Source organism: Rhinolophus hipposideros (assembly GCF_964194185.1).
Source record: "Rhinolophus hipposideros genome assembly, chromosome: 12".
NCBI lineage: Eukaryota > Metazoa > Chordata > Mammalia > Chiroptera > Rhinolophidae > Rhinolophus > Rhinolophus hipposideros.
The window spans coordinates 68379194-68393334 of NC_138058.1; the positions used below are offsets into that span (position 1 = coordinate 68379194).

Here is a 14141-nt window from a genome sequence, read left to right on the forward strand (position 1 = left end):
AAAATGTATGCAGGGAATAGAACTGCCATTTTCTTAGAATGTGATACTGTAACTTATTTTTAGGTAATCCTTTCTTTCAATCAGTATTTACATACAGTTGGGAAGAGGGGAAGCAAATACCATTTTCCTGACCACTGCGTGGGCCTGTCAAATACTGGAGGTTTTTACTACGTGTACCATTTTTCTTCAGTTCCGACATGCATGTTTTTCTACCTCTTATCATTTCTGAAATAAGGGTATGGCTCACCATTGATGAGTACATTTATGTTTGATATATGGAAAAATATAGTTGCCTTGCTGTTTCCCCCTTTAATTATTCTTTATTTTTGCTTTTCTTTTTAAAACTTTATCTTTAATTACCTTTCCCCCCCAATTCCATAGACATTCCCCACTCCCCCCTAATTCTATAGACATTTTTCTGGGATTTGCAAATTATTGTAATTCCTGGAGAGAAAAGTATTTGTGGGCAACCAGTAGAGAAGTGAGGCAAGAGTAAGCTGGGAAGACGTGCAAGGCCTGTGAGCCAATAAGTGAAACACTTTAAATGAGCCCTCTACTGAGAGCTCTAGGGGTTTCAAGCAGAAGGATATTATTTTGCGTTTCTCTACTTCAGTTTCCTTATCTATAACATGGGCACAACAGCTTGTTTGTTCTGTCACTGGGTGGTTGCTGTCCAGCGAATGCTCCCTCTTGCGTACCTTTTCTCAGACTAGTCTGGCCTGCATTATCACCTTGTACTCTAGTCTCTCCGGTCATGAGTTTCCCTGGCTTTCAAGGCCTGCTACTGTCATTCTGCATCCTGGTTTCACATTAGAATCACTTAGGAAAATTTGTAAGAAATACTGAAGCCTGGGATCCATGTAGGCCATTTATTTCAGCGCCTCTTGAGTGGGGCCCATGCATCAAATATTTTTTAGAGTTCCTCGGGCGATTCATTTGTGAGACTATGGTTAAGTCCTTTGGAAGTTTCACTTAATATCAGATTCTCTCCAACCATCATATGTCAGCCATCATAAGTCTCTTATTCAAACTCGGACTCACTTGCTTTCTGAGCCTCTCACCTGGCAAGCTGGAGAAGGCCTCCTAAATCTTTTATGTCAGTGTCTGGTCTCTTCAACCTTGCAGGTCAAACCCTGAGTGCCATGTCTATTGCAGACGCTTTTACAGGGTTGTAACCTTTTTACAGGGCTGCTACAGGGTTTTCTGAATGGTAGGTGCAAAGTTGGTGTCTCTTCACATGAGAGTAAGTTCAATGTGTGTATAACAGTCACTGGGGCAGGAGTTGAGGCTGTGTTTTTGGTGAATCGGAATGCAAGTTCCCAGGGCATGTGTGCTGTTCTCAGTGGTGTCTGAGATTTCAGCAGACTGCCGGGTTTTTTCCTGCCCCGGTGTTTATTCACATTGTTTTTTCTGACATTCAGATGTTAATGTTTCACTAAGGGAAAGAATCCATTAACATATTAAACATTAAAAAAAAAAAACTGTTGAATTGACTGGGAAAAACATTTTAGAGCACCTACTGTGTATATTAATGGATTCTTTAAAAAAAATACAGAGGTAATTTTAGTGATCATCCCTTTATTTACATTTGGATTTATAATTTATGAAGCATTTTCATAAACACTGTCATATATAATGTCGATGGTATTAATACATCTGAAACAGATGTCTTCGACTATTGTATAGTATCAAATATTTGTCAGAAACTCAGCAGAATTGAAGAGTTATGTAGGTTAAGTGACCCAAATTAAAAATCGTAAAAATGTGATTCCTGACTTTGGTTCAGAAGTAGATGATAATACAAATTAAACTTCCGACTTTTTAGAACTTTTAAATAAAGTTGATGAAAGGTTTTTATGAAGACTAGCTGAAGAAAATTGATCATTTATTTAGCTAAATGAATGATTTAATGGCTAATGATTTCCAAATCAATAATATGGGCAGCTTTCCTCTGTGAATTTAGGTTTAGAATTAAATTGATCATGGAGTGCTTTCCAGAGGCACTGACTTTGCGCAGAATTAGTGCTTGGAGGCTTACGCATAGATTTGGTCTGATTCGAGCTGTACAACTTTTTTACAAAATGCTGTCAAAGTTTGAAAACCAGCATTGCAAATTAAATTCCTGAGTAGATCAATGTAGGGCAGTCCTTTTTTTTTTTTTTTTTTTAACTATATCTTAATGGTGATATAAAATCCCTGTGACTCAGTCTGCAGGCAGCATGACATCTGGGGGTTGCCAATGAGACACCCCTCCCCCTACTCCCCACCCCTGCAGGATCAGTCTACTTCAGATCCTCACGGATAATTTTGTCATGTGTTGCTTCAAAAGGCTTGCAGATTTAAGGACCGAGAAGCTTTCTGTATGTGGGGTTTGAGTTGCACTTTGCAAGAATCCTGGAGTCTCGGTGAAGGCTGCCTAGGGGTTGAGTGAGGATGGGTATCGTTCCCCCACTCTGCCCCAGTTTCCTGTAACAATCTGTCTGTCTGTCAGGAGGGGCTCTGGGCTAGGTAGTTGGGTTGGAGAGATTAATGAGCTGTGATCCAGTTGTAGGGAAGAAAAGATTTTATGAGAGAACTTCACCAACGTTTGTGTTAGAGATTAGGAAAAGATGGGATGCCTTTTCTTTCAGCCTGAGGTCGTAGGGTTGGTGGCATAGTTGACACTGGTGATTTCTAGTCTTGGAGGATTAGGAAGGTCATGGGCTTTGTGTGGCCAGAAACTCAGCTGTCTGAGTGCTGGAGACGAGGCAGATGCAACTTGTCCAGAGTACCTTTCAAGAAACCCCGTTTGGGAAGTAAGTAGCTGACAGGGAGCTTTTCATTTGGCACAGTTATCAGCCTGGATTCCCCTCGCCCTCCCCCGGCCCAGTATTTTTTTCAAATTTTCAAATGAACAAAGAAATTGAGAAAATTCTACGGTGAACTCTCATATGCCCTCCATCTAAGATTCTAAAATCAGCATTTTAGTATACTCCTCACCTCACCACCGTCCCTACCCGCCCGACTGTCAGTTAAACTCAGATTATACAAATGACTTAAATTCTAGCTTGAGTAAGGCACAATTAGGATGGTAAATCTTCTGGAAAAATATTATATGGTCTATTTCTAAAGTCAAACAACATTTACTTTGGATTATTCATATACTGTTCTCCTTCATTCGTGCAGATCATGAGTATCTGTGTTCTTTAAAAATAAGGGATTTACATTGTGATTACGTGTCTGGTATTTGTCCCTAAGTCCTGAATGAATGGAATATGTCCTTGTTTATACAAACTGCTTATAAACAGACTTTATTGGCAGTGTACGCTCTTTTATTAAAGCTATAACATTTACAGGTTGTCACGTATATAAATTTTTTTGGTGGAAAAGATGTTAATGGTTGGGCCATTTTAAGATATTATATAATCAAAGCAAGAGACTGATTTTGTGGATTGTGATGAAGAGAGGTGTTCTTGGGAGGAACAAAGCCATGTTATCATCATTGTAGTAATCAAAAGATTTAGCCTAAATTTGCACTCAGAAAGCTATTGTTGCTCTGATCTTTCTTACTTACATGGTCATCTCCTACAGTAACTGTCATATAAACATAAGTTTATAGCGTGACCTGAGTCTTTAAAACCAAAAGATCAGCTTTAAGAAACCATTCTCATTGATTTATTTGCACTTAAACATTGCAGCTGCACTAACAGGATTTCCTCATGCCTAAGTAACAAACAGCATCATTTATCTGAGTTAAGGAGGTTACCATTTAACATAGTTTCATGTGTATTTAGGTGGTGTTGAATAGACTCTCCTGAAGGGTCTTAAAGAGTCCTCTGAAGCTAACTGTTGAAATCATATAGGACTAAAAACATGGTCCTCGGTAACTATGAATGCCATATGGGTCCTCACGTAAAATAATGCAGTGTGTTTTTCAGTTCTCTTGCAGCTAGCAAGTGACGCTTTACCCACTGACATGACCTTGGCTCTCGCTTATCTCCTTGCCTTACCACAGGTAAGTTTACCCTTACCAAGAAAGAAAGACGTAAAAATGAATGAACTGAAAATCTATTGTATATTATAATTGTTTATTTTACATCTATCTCTATCTATCTATATAGAGAGTAAATTCTCCGATATTAGCTGAAATGTTGATTTTTAAATTGCTTTTGCATGATAGGATCTGCCTTTATAGTGTCTTCTGAATTTTAATGTAGTCATATTAAACTGAGCTTGAGTTGATATGATGGAAACTTTGAACCAAAATTCTATAGTAATGCCTAGATACGTAATGGTTTTGATGCTCTTGCTGATTTCCTTTCAGCTGAGTTAATTCCATCATGTTCCCTCCTAGGTGTTAGATGCTAACAAGTGCTTTGAGAAGCAGTCCCACTCTGCTTTATGTCTCCAGCTGGCAGCATATTACTATAGCCTACAGATCTATGCCCGATTGGCTCCATGTTTCAGCGATAGGTGCCATCCTCTTTACAGGGTAAGTCCTTTGGTTTCCATTTTATTAACGGCAGAGTTAAGCTTTTTCTAAAATGGACAGGTGTTTACCTCTTCGAAAGTACTGATCGCTTTGTACCCAATGGTGTTCTGAGTGGCTGACAGCCCTTGCCTGGTCTGTGTTAGACACGGTTTCTTCTCTAGGCATAAGTAAGAGGTAGAGGTTTTCATATTTATTGTGAATGCAGCTTCTTTCCCTAACTTTTCTGTCATTTACTTTATTTTACAAAGTTCTTAGGAAAGGCTAACGTAGTAGGAGAGGTGAAATGAAGAATTGTTTTCTTAATTTACTGTCCAAAAGGAAGATGGCTCTGCCGAGTTTAGGAAAGCAGGCAACGTAATTCTTTGAGCAGTGCTGCACTTCTGTGTTTTTTATTTTTAAGCCAGAGTTATGAGGGCAGTAATTGTACAGGTGAGATGTTGAAACATACTATGCTTATCTGACACCAAGCTTCAGACACCGTTTATGTGACATCATTGTTAATTTCTGAAGAAAAGCACCTACGCATGGCCTCAAGTTCATGCGCCTCCTTCTGTGGACACAGATATGTTACAAATGCCCCTGGAAAGTCACAGCCGTCCAGCTTTACTTGTATACACCAGCTTCACTTGTCAGCATTGGAACTTACCTACTTTTTGTACTGCATCATTTTAAGAGAGTTCCCACTTTAGGAGTAATAAGCAAATAGATCATACTTTCAAATCCACTTTGTGTACAAACCCAAGGACCAGATTTTATTGAGGCAGGAACTTTCCTCCCTTGATCCAAAGTAGACTGTAAAGAAATACTTTCACGTGTGTATCAAAGTTCTAGCTGCCTCAGCCATCCAAACTGTACCTAAGAACCTCTAAGTATATGAAAACAATTGCCTTCGTGGCAAAGGCAGTGGCTGTCCTTCATCAGCTTTTATTTAAACAGAGGTGGGGGGGTTGGAGGGCCCATCCACGCAGCACGGCTAAGCTCCCCGCCATCATCGTTGTTATTAAGTGTGTGTTGTTCTCAGACATAGTTTTATGATGACGTTTGGCCAGGAAACAGGAATGTTTTCTTCTTTTCAGACTTCGATATAAGGGATAGCTTTATTTTGGGAATTTTGAGGGTTTTTTTTTTTTTTTTTTGATAGCTACTGCTGCTTTGTACAGTTACTTTATTCTATGTTCTATAGTAATTTTCCTTTGTTTTATTTTTATATGTGTCTCAGGTATGGTTTTATGTGAAAGAAATAGACCTACTGTGTTGTAAATTGAGGAAATGAAGTGATTATACAGGTGGAAGTGTGGCCAGTTTGTTTCTGGAGCAATGTACTTAGTGTTGTTCTGTTGCTTTTGGTTGGATGGCCGTAAAGAATATACGTGGCATGTCTGCTGCTGTCTTTTCTTTAGTGCTATGTATGGACACAAGTACCTCATAATTTGCTCCCAAACTCCAAGGCCCTTGGCCTCTGATTCTCACCCTGTGGCCTGCTTCCCAACACCTGCTCCCATTCCCTTTCTGGACCCAGTAGCATGAGGCAGCTGCTGTTCAGAGTGCTCAGAGACCAGCATTATCTCCTGGTGGGAACAGGGCCCAGTGACGTCCATGTGGCCCAGAGTGATGCCTCAGTACAATATATGTAACTTCTCAGCTGCTCCAGACAGAGGCTGATGTCCCCTCCAATAGTATTAAGACGGCACGTGGCCAGGGCACAAGCAGCTAGTTCTCTGGGGATTTCTTGGCAACTCTGTAGAAAACATTTGGGTGTTAGTTTAAAAGGTGAAATGAAGAGTTAGCATGAATGTGATTTGTTTGTTTGTTTGTTTTACATCAAGTTGCAGATTCTGAGGCTCTTCCAGATAGATATGGTAAGAGGCAGACTTGAACCCCTCTATAGTTTTCTCTACCCCACGTTCTCACTTTGTCTTCCATAGTTCTTCATCTAAACCACTGTAACCGCCTCATAAACATCACCCTGTCCTCATTTTTGTTTCTTTTGTATCTTTCCCCACTCACGTGTCAGAGTAGTTTTTCTGAAATGGAGATGTGATCGTCCTCCCTTCTGTCTACGTCCTTCAGTGATTTCCTGTTCCTGCAGCAAGCCCGCACGTCCTCCATGGTCTGGCCTCCGCTTCTCCAACGTCATCTTCCTTTGCTCCAGCCGTACAATGCTGCTCATACGCGCTCAAACTCCCTGTGTGTTCTCTGTTTCCCTGTCCTCACACATGGTGTACTCTTTGTCTGCATTGTTTTTCCCCGCCGTTTCTTTGCTGAGCCACTTGGTTCAGGTGTTACCTCATCTAGACCTGGTTCCTGCCACCTGCCACCATTCTGCAGTGTCCCCAGACTGTTGGATGCTCCCCCATGTATTTTTGTACTGCCCTCTACTTACCTCAGCCACAGCGCTTACACTGTATTGTTTTGAATTCATATTCTTTTCATCTCGATAACGAGCAATTTGAAGCCAGTGCCTATGTTGTATTCATTGGTTTTCCCAATGCTTCGGGCAGGACTTGGCAGATAAAGGGTAGTAAACAAATGTCCACTGGGGTGGATGACTAAAAATTAGAGAATGATCCTTCAGTACCTATGTTTGTATCATTGCATTGTGTATGTGTGTGTTTTCATCAAATATTTGTCATGTGACTTTATGCCAGGCAGTGTTCTAGATCCTGGGAAAGCAATAGTGAACTGAGTTCATAAAAATCCTTGTGCTTTTAGGTCTTGCATTCTAATGGGGGAGGGGCACCATCCACAAAATAAGTAAATAAAATACATACTACGTTAAATGGTGGTGAGAGCTATGCAAACAAAAAGGCAACAAGGACAACAAGAGTGTCCTTCCTGGTTACATAGGCTCAGAAAAGACCTCATTGAGAAGGTGACCTTGGAGTAAAGACAAAAGGATGCGAGTACGCCATGATCATGAGGGAATAGCAGTAACAAAGACACCGGCATGTCGCTGTGCCTGTTAGGTGTACTGTGGTGTTTGAGACAGGATTGCAATGTTACTAGATGCTATTCAAGGCGTGGAAGAGTTGCCTGACTCCAGGGGAAGACGATAGAAGTGGTCTGTGACCAGACTTCACTGTGACCAGGAAAGGTCTCTACTGTCTGCTTTAGAAAGTGTCAGGAAGGGGTGTGACAGCCACATTCAGCTTCGGGGCTGGTTTATGGGAGTTGCCAGTGGACAGTAGAAAGATCAGACCAACCCTCAGAAGTCCCTGGCTGTCTGCAAGTGCCTTTCACACGTTCTGCCCCTTGATCTGCAAGCAGCCCCATTGTGCAGATACAACTCACAGAAACTGGGCTCCTTGCTCTGGGAGAAGATGCCTTGCTGTCACTGAGAACGCATGATTCCAGGCTTTACTGCTTCTGACGCGGGCCTGCTGCTGCTCCAGCTTTGTTTCAGAAGCCGTGTCACTGTCTTTGGACCTGAGTGGTCTCTGGTGTGCAGCTCTCCCGGGTCATTCCCAGCAGGATGTTTTCATGTGCGTCACTGTGGCTGCTGGGTGAAGTCTGAGCTGGATGTGACAGGGGTGACCTGCAGGGACCTGGCTGGCCCTCCCTTCCCCCACCAGCCACGATCCTGACACCAGCTCTTTTGAAGTTTGTGTTCTCGCTGCTCAGAATTAAAATTTCTCTGAACTTCCCATCCCTTTTCATACCTCTGTGCCTGTGCAGATGTAATTCCACTACCCGAAATACCTCCTCTCCCTTCCCACTGTCAACAGGTAACTGAGCACAGAAGAGCCTCCTGTGTGCAGCTCTCTGCGCCTCCTCAGCGGCACTGGCCTCCTCCCCGTCTCCCACTGCTCTTGTGTAGACGCTTTGGATCGGTTCTGTTAGGGTTCTGTGACTGATGGCCTCCTCTCCATGTGAGCTTATTTAAGCGGGAGTCCCCTCCCTGTCTGAGTCCCCAGGACCTCACTGGAGTTACTCGGACTTCTCACTGGCCTGTGAGTAAGTTCAGGAGTCTTTTTAACTGCTGTGCCCAAGGACAGCCTACGGGCCGTAGCTTCTCCCCTTTGCGTGCTCACTCTGGGATTTGAAGGAGTTCTGGACGGGCACGGTAGCTGGATGGTGTAAGTGCATGTGAGTTTGCCACCAAATGGTTCATTATTTGGGTCTTTTCAGCGTCTTCCTATACGTCAAACAGCACTGCTGAGTTTGGAATTAAATGTGACAAACTCCTGATGAATCACCATGGAAATTGAAATCAAAGTGGTTTCAATTTGTTGCCTACACATAATAACGCTCAGCGAAGCGTCACTTTCACTCAGTTGTCACTTCAGCTGCTTTCTAGTTTCAGTCTTTTTACATTTGTCTACGCTCCCCCTGCCCCCGCAGTTCTGTGCTGCAGGACTGATTTAGGTAGATTTGTAGGTTTGAATAGAAGTACGGATGTAATTTGTGGGATATTTCTGATAAAAGGCCAGTGCATCTTGACGGAAGCACCACCCTGAGCCAGCACCGGCTCTGGAACTTGGCAGCTCCCTGAGGTGATGTTTGGAGCCCCCTCACCTTCATTTTCTCTTAGTAATATCTAAGGATGGATGGCAAATGGTCAGTTGGAGAGAATTTCTTCTAGCATTTGTCCTAGTTAACTTTTCATGTTTGAAAAACAATACACACACGGCCAAAAATTCCAATGGTGAAAATGGTATACAATAAAAAGGCAGTGTTTCCTTTTTGTACCCTTCCAGAAATACTTTATGGGTATATGTGTTTATATAACAATTTTTCATACAAATGTGAGTAAGCTATATACATTGTTCTGTACCTTGAGTTTTTTCACTAATACATTACCTTTATAATTATTGTAAATGCATCTTGACGTGTGATCTTTCTAGCATTCTTCTGAAAAAGTTTCAGAAGATAAAATCAGTTAAAAATGGAAACCCGTCCTTTAGTTTTGTATTCTAGAGCAGCAAACTCAGCGGGGGATGAAATTCTACACTTTATGGGAGACGATTTCAAAGTGTGTTTTTTTTTAAGCTACTTAATTGAAAATACTGAGTACAAAATTATCTCAAGCAAATAACAACCCTAGAGGGGAAACATACCACCTGTTTAAAACTTTCCAAACAATATTACCAAGAAATGGAGACTATTAAACCAGAATGGATTTATTACCTCTAACTAGTAAGCAGTGGATCAAGTCTTGGAGCATTCTGCTGTCATGAATATTCATGAATATTTCGTTTTTATGGGGACTTGACCGTATTCTTTAAAGAAACCATATTTTATTCACTCCCCTAAAGAACTGCATTGCCAAGTTTTGGGAAAGTAATAGAATAATTTAACTTTACACACTTTCATTTATAAATTTTTGATGCCTTTTTATGTTATTAGTATTTGCAGCCTATGATGTTTTGCAATATTGCTTTGAAGACTGAATATGGAAGAATACTGAATATAGAAACTACCTATAAAGTCCTTCAAAAGCTCCTTAGAGGCGAATAGCTTTTATACCCAGGGATCATGGCATTGAACTTGGGTGGGAAAAAGAGGGAGAGAGATTTGAATGTACTCTACACAAGAAACGGTGATTTTCAGGTGTGAGGCTGCTAGGCCAGAGGCCCGACTGCTTCCTCCCTGCAGGACGACAACCCGGGCTGCCTGAAGTGCAGGCTGGCGTCTGTGGAGCGGGGACGGCAGTGTCCTGGGCACGTTGCTGCGTGGGTATGAGGGTCAAATAAAATTCACGTGAAAGTGCTGTCAAAACTTGACTGTTGTACACTTGTGTGGGCGCATGAATGTATGTATGAAATGCAGTGTTGGGGTGAGTAGGGGATGCTTTGGAATATTTTGATGGAAATTGTGATAAGCTCAAGGGAAGAATTCTTATTAAAATTTAAATAGAATATTGCAAGTAATCATGAGCAGTAAAGTTCCTTGAGGAAGGGATAGAAAGTAGTAGTGATAATGACAAGAAAATAATTTGCATATAGAGCTACAATTTACAGTGTGCTCATCCATTTAGTCTCATTTAATCCTTATGAGGACTATTTAAAGAAGAAATTGCTTCAATTTCAATAGTGGAAAACCTGAGGCTCACGAGGAAAGAACCAGTAACCCAGGTTCTTTGATCCGATTCCCATGTTTTTTCCCCACAACTAATTTTCCTTTCTCTCAGAAGCCTGTATGATTTATCTCTTCTCATTAGTATTATGTTTTACACAATAAATTGAAGTATTGAAAATCTTCCTGTACACTTAATAGATACTTGATGACCCATAAACTTGAAGACACTTAGAAACCTACCATCAAGTAATTAATAGAATGCCCCTAATTCACCATTTTATTAGGACAGAATTTTCAAAGGAAGTATATTTATATCAAGCGGTTGAACAGGAAATGGTGTTCTTGCTCATGATTCTAAAACTTTCTCCATTATCATTAGAAAGGGGAAAAAGGAAAGACGTAGAAATACAGCTCAAATCAAATATCCAGTGGAACACCTATCTTTGTGTGCCCCCTGTGGTCACTTGTATTGACACGTGAATATATGTATAAAAGGGATGAGAGAATGTATGTATAAAAAAGTCAATCTGGGTATAATGTAGAATGACAGAATTAAATCCATCATTGAAAATAGGTCATTTGTAAAAGGACTCTAATTTATATTTGGTGAGAGCTGTGTCTTTACATTTGGTGGATGCTGCGTATACACTGGTCTCCTCAAGATCCGTAATTTTAAGAGCTACCCCTCCCTGTCTACCAGCTATGAAAGTATGGTTCTTGGGAGGCTTATGCTTGGCAGTCATGTCCCCACTCTGCCACTTACCCAGAATGGCCTTAGTCAACGCGCCTGCATACACATCTGTGAGACGGATGACCCTAGTACACGGCTGTCTCACAGGATTATTAGGACTCAGTGAGATTCAGTTCATATATGTTTAGCACTGAAGACTGGAATAGTAAGTATTTCTTCTTATAATTTTCTTAGAAAAGTGAACAAATTTGCTGTATAAGGAATATGAAATAAAAATTATTTACTGAGAAGCTACACAGTTTCTACTTAGTAAAAGAGAATAAAGTTGTTTAAACTGTGAAGGAATTTATTTGACTATAATTGGTTGGTCTGAAATTGTAGTTTTAACAAAGAAGTCTGTTCTGTATGTTTAGTGGAGACATAAAGTAGATGAGATGTAGAACTTCGCCAGTTCTTCACCTGAAGGGAGTTGCAAGGTTTTACTTTATTTTCGTGATTAGATTCTTACACGTTCATAGAATTTTAACTTAAGAAAGGTGATCATCTGGTGATGCTTCTTTGTTCTACATCAGAAGAGACTGATTCCCAGAAGGGGCAGAAGAAGGGATTTATTGCTCCTTCCATGGAGTTCCCAGCACGCTTGGTGTGTGCTCCTCTAATGGTGCTTCTGTCATTTGCTTGTGTGTACATCTTGTCAGTCACTAGTTTTTAATTCCTTGAGGGAAAGCTCTGGACCCAATTTGCTTTTATTTAATAATGGAGAAAATAATGCTTTAAAATACCATTATTTTATTTGTGCATCACTATAAACCACGAGGAGGGTGCAGTGTGTTTATGGACACTTTTATAGGTGAGGAAACAGGTATGAAGTAATGTGCCCCAAATTGCCTGTCTAGTAAGGGAGGGAGCTGGAATATAAACTACTAACTTAAAAACCACAACTGTTGAATGTATCCCTCTTTTACCCCAAACCTAATTTATGAAATGGCCTCTACTGTGCTGTGGAAAAGACAGATTCACAAAATACAGATGGGCTCTGCCTTCCAGAAGCTATAATTTAATATTTATAAGGAAAAGCAATGTAATGTAAATTATGTAATAGAAGTGCAATTGAAGTGTGATTGGTGTATGCCTTTTAGTAAATTCCATAATCCCTTTCATTTTTGGAGCACCTGCTTCAGGCCAGGCCTTGGTTTATTATGTATTTTATATACGTTCTCTTAGGCGTCTCACAACCATGCAAGCTACATATCATGATTGCCATCTTATAGGTGAGACGATCAAGTTCTTGGTGGTTAAGTATAAATAACATGCACAAGGTCATCCACCTAGTAACTTCTGTATGTTCATGCTTATTTCGCTATGCCATGTCCTTTTGGTCATTGGCAAAGATGAGAATAGATTCTTTTTTGCCACATATGAATATGGAGGTTGTATGTAGAGACTTGAAACTTTCTGTAAGAGAACAAGAAACCCATGTGATGTTAGTACTAGCAATGACCGTGTTTCCCTGAAACCAGGTATTATATTATACTTTATATTATATTACATTACATTAATATATTATATTAAATGTATATAAAGACCCAGTCTTTATATAAATATATAAAGAATATATATAAACATATATTCTTATATATAATATATATATAATAACATATATAATATTATGTATATGTAATATAATATGTATATATTCTTATATATATATAATTATATATAAAAATATTTATTAAATATATATATAAAGACCCGGTCTTATAGTAAAATAAGACCGGGTCTTATATTACTTTTTGCTCTAAAAGCCGCATTAGAGCTGATGGTCCGGCTAGGTCTTATTTTCGGGGAAACACGGTATGCTCATTGACGCTATGCACTACCATTTTGGAGCTTTCCTGTCTACCTGGTCTTGGCATTTGTTTCATAAATTGTATTAGAATACACAGAGAATAGAAATGAGGAGGATGTTACATGATTATGGCAAAGTGAAAAGTGTGTAGGCAGCTCTCCCAGTACAGGTACGGAATCTTGAGATTCCAGAAAACAAACCAAAAAAAGTGAATATGGAGCAAGAACGAAGGTGGTTGATTCCATGAGTCAGGGATGGGAACCAATAGCTTGGTGCAGAGGGGTATGAGTCGCACACAGAGATAAGCTCCATGGTTCTAGTCTCTCTGTCAAAATGCATTGGGAACTTCAGGTTAGGGTTTTCGTCTGAAGCCACAGGTCAGAGTATATGTGAAGAAAAACCTCCTTCATTGTTTTGGTGGACATGGGTTTGCCGGTGGTGTGTAAAACTGGGCACAAGTTGTTCCATGAGAGGACAACTGCAGAAGAGCTCTGCTGTCACTCTGAAACCCTGAGGATTGGACATTTGCTCTTGCTCTCTCCCTACTGCGAGGCAGGAAAATGCAAACCAGAGGAGATGTGAGAACAGGCAACCATGGTGCATACCTGGGGTGCACAGCAGGTGGAGGTGGGCTGGCTGGCACCTGAGCAGCACCCATACACCAGATCACTTCAGAGGTGGTGAGCCCAGGGTGGGCGATTCAGGCTGGTGCCCCAGGGCCTTCAGTCTACCAGTAGAGAGGGGATTAGGTGAACTGTCAGTGGTGGAGGCACTCAGAGCTGAGGCACAGGACCCCCGTGGCCTGCATTCATTGCGAGAAATGCCATCCATATGCAGATGATGCCCACGTCACTCTCTAATTGCAGTAAGCTTTGCTTTATTCACTCCATCTTTCCATCAGGTCCTAGCTACCTGGCCTTAGCACACAACTCTGCCCTTTACGGGAGTCCATCTGCCTGTTTTACCTGCCCGTTTCCTGGATGATAGCTCCGGGGTCTATCAGCTCCATGGGTCGTTAGCCTCCATGTTACCTCTTCCAAGAAGGCTTCCTTGAACTTTCAGAAGCCTCCCTCCTCTGTATTAAAAGTGCCGTGTGTGCTGAGTCACACCAT

At 40.9% G+C, this 14141-nt stretch overlaps 1 protein-coding gene across 2 annotated transcripts in view; it reads left to right on the top strand.

Moving 5' to 3' along the window:
- NBAS (NBAS subunit of NRZ tethering complex) overlaps window positions 1-14141 on the top strand; it is a 275617-nt gene that overhangs the window by 168399 nt on the left and 93077 nt on the right. For both annotated transcript variants that reach the window (XM_081069547.1, XM_081069548.1), the window contains exons 39-40: window positions 3918-3994; window positions 4334-4471. In XM_081069547.1, the coding sequence (XP_080925673.1) occupies window positions 3918-3994; window positions 4334-4471 (215 nt within the window). The remainder of the gene's footprint in view (window positions 1-3917; window positions 3995-4333; window positions 4472-14141) is intronic.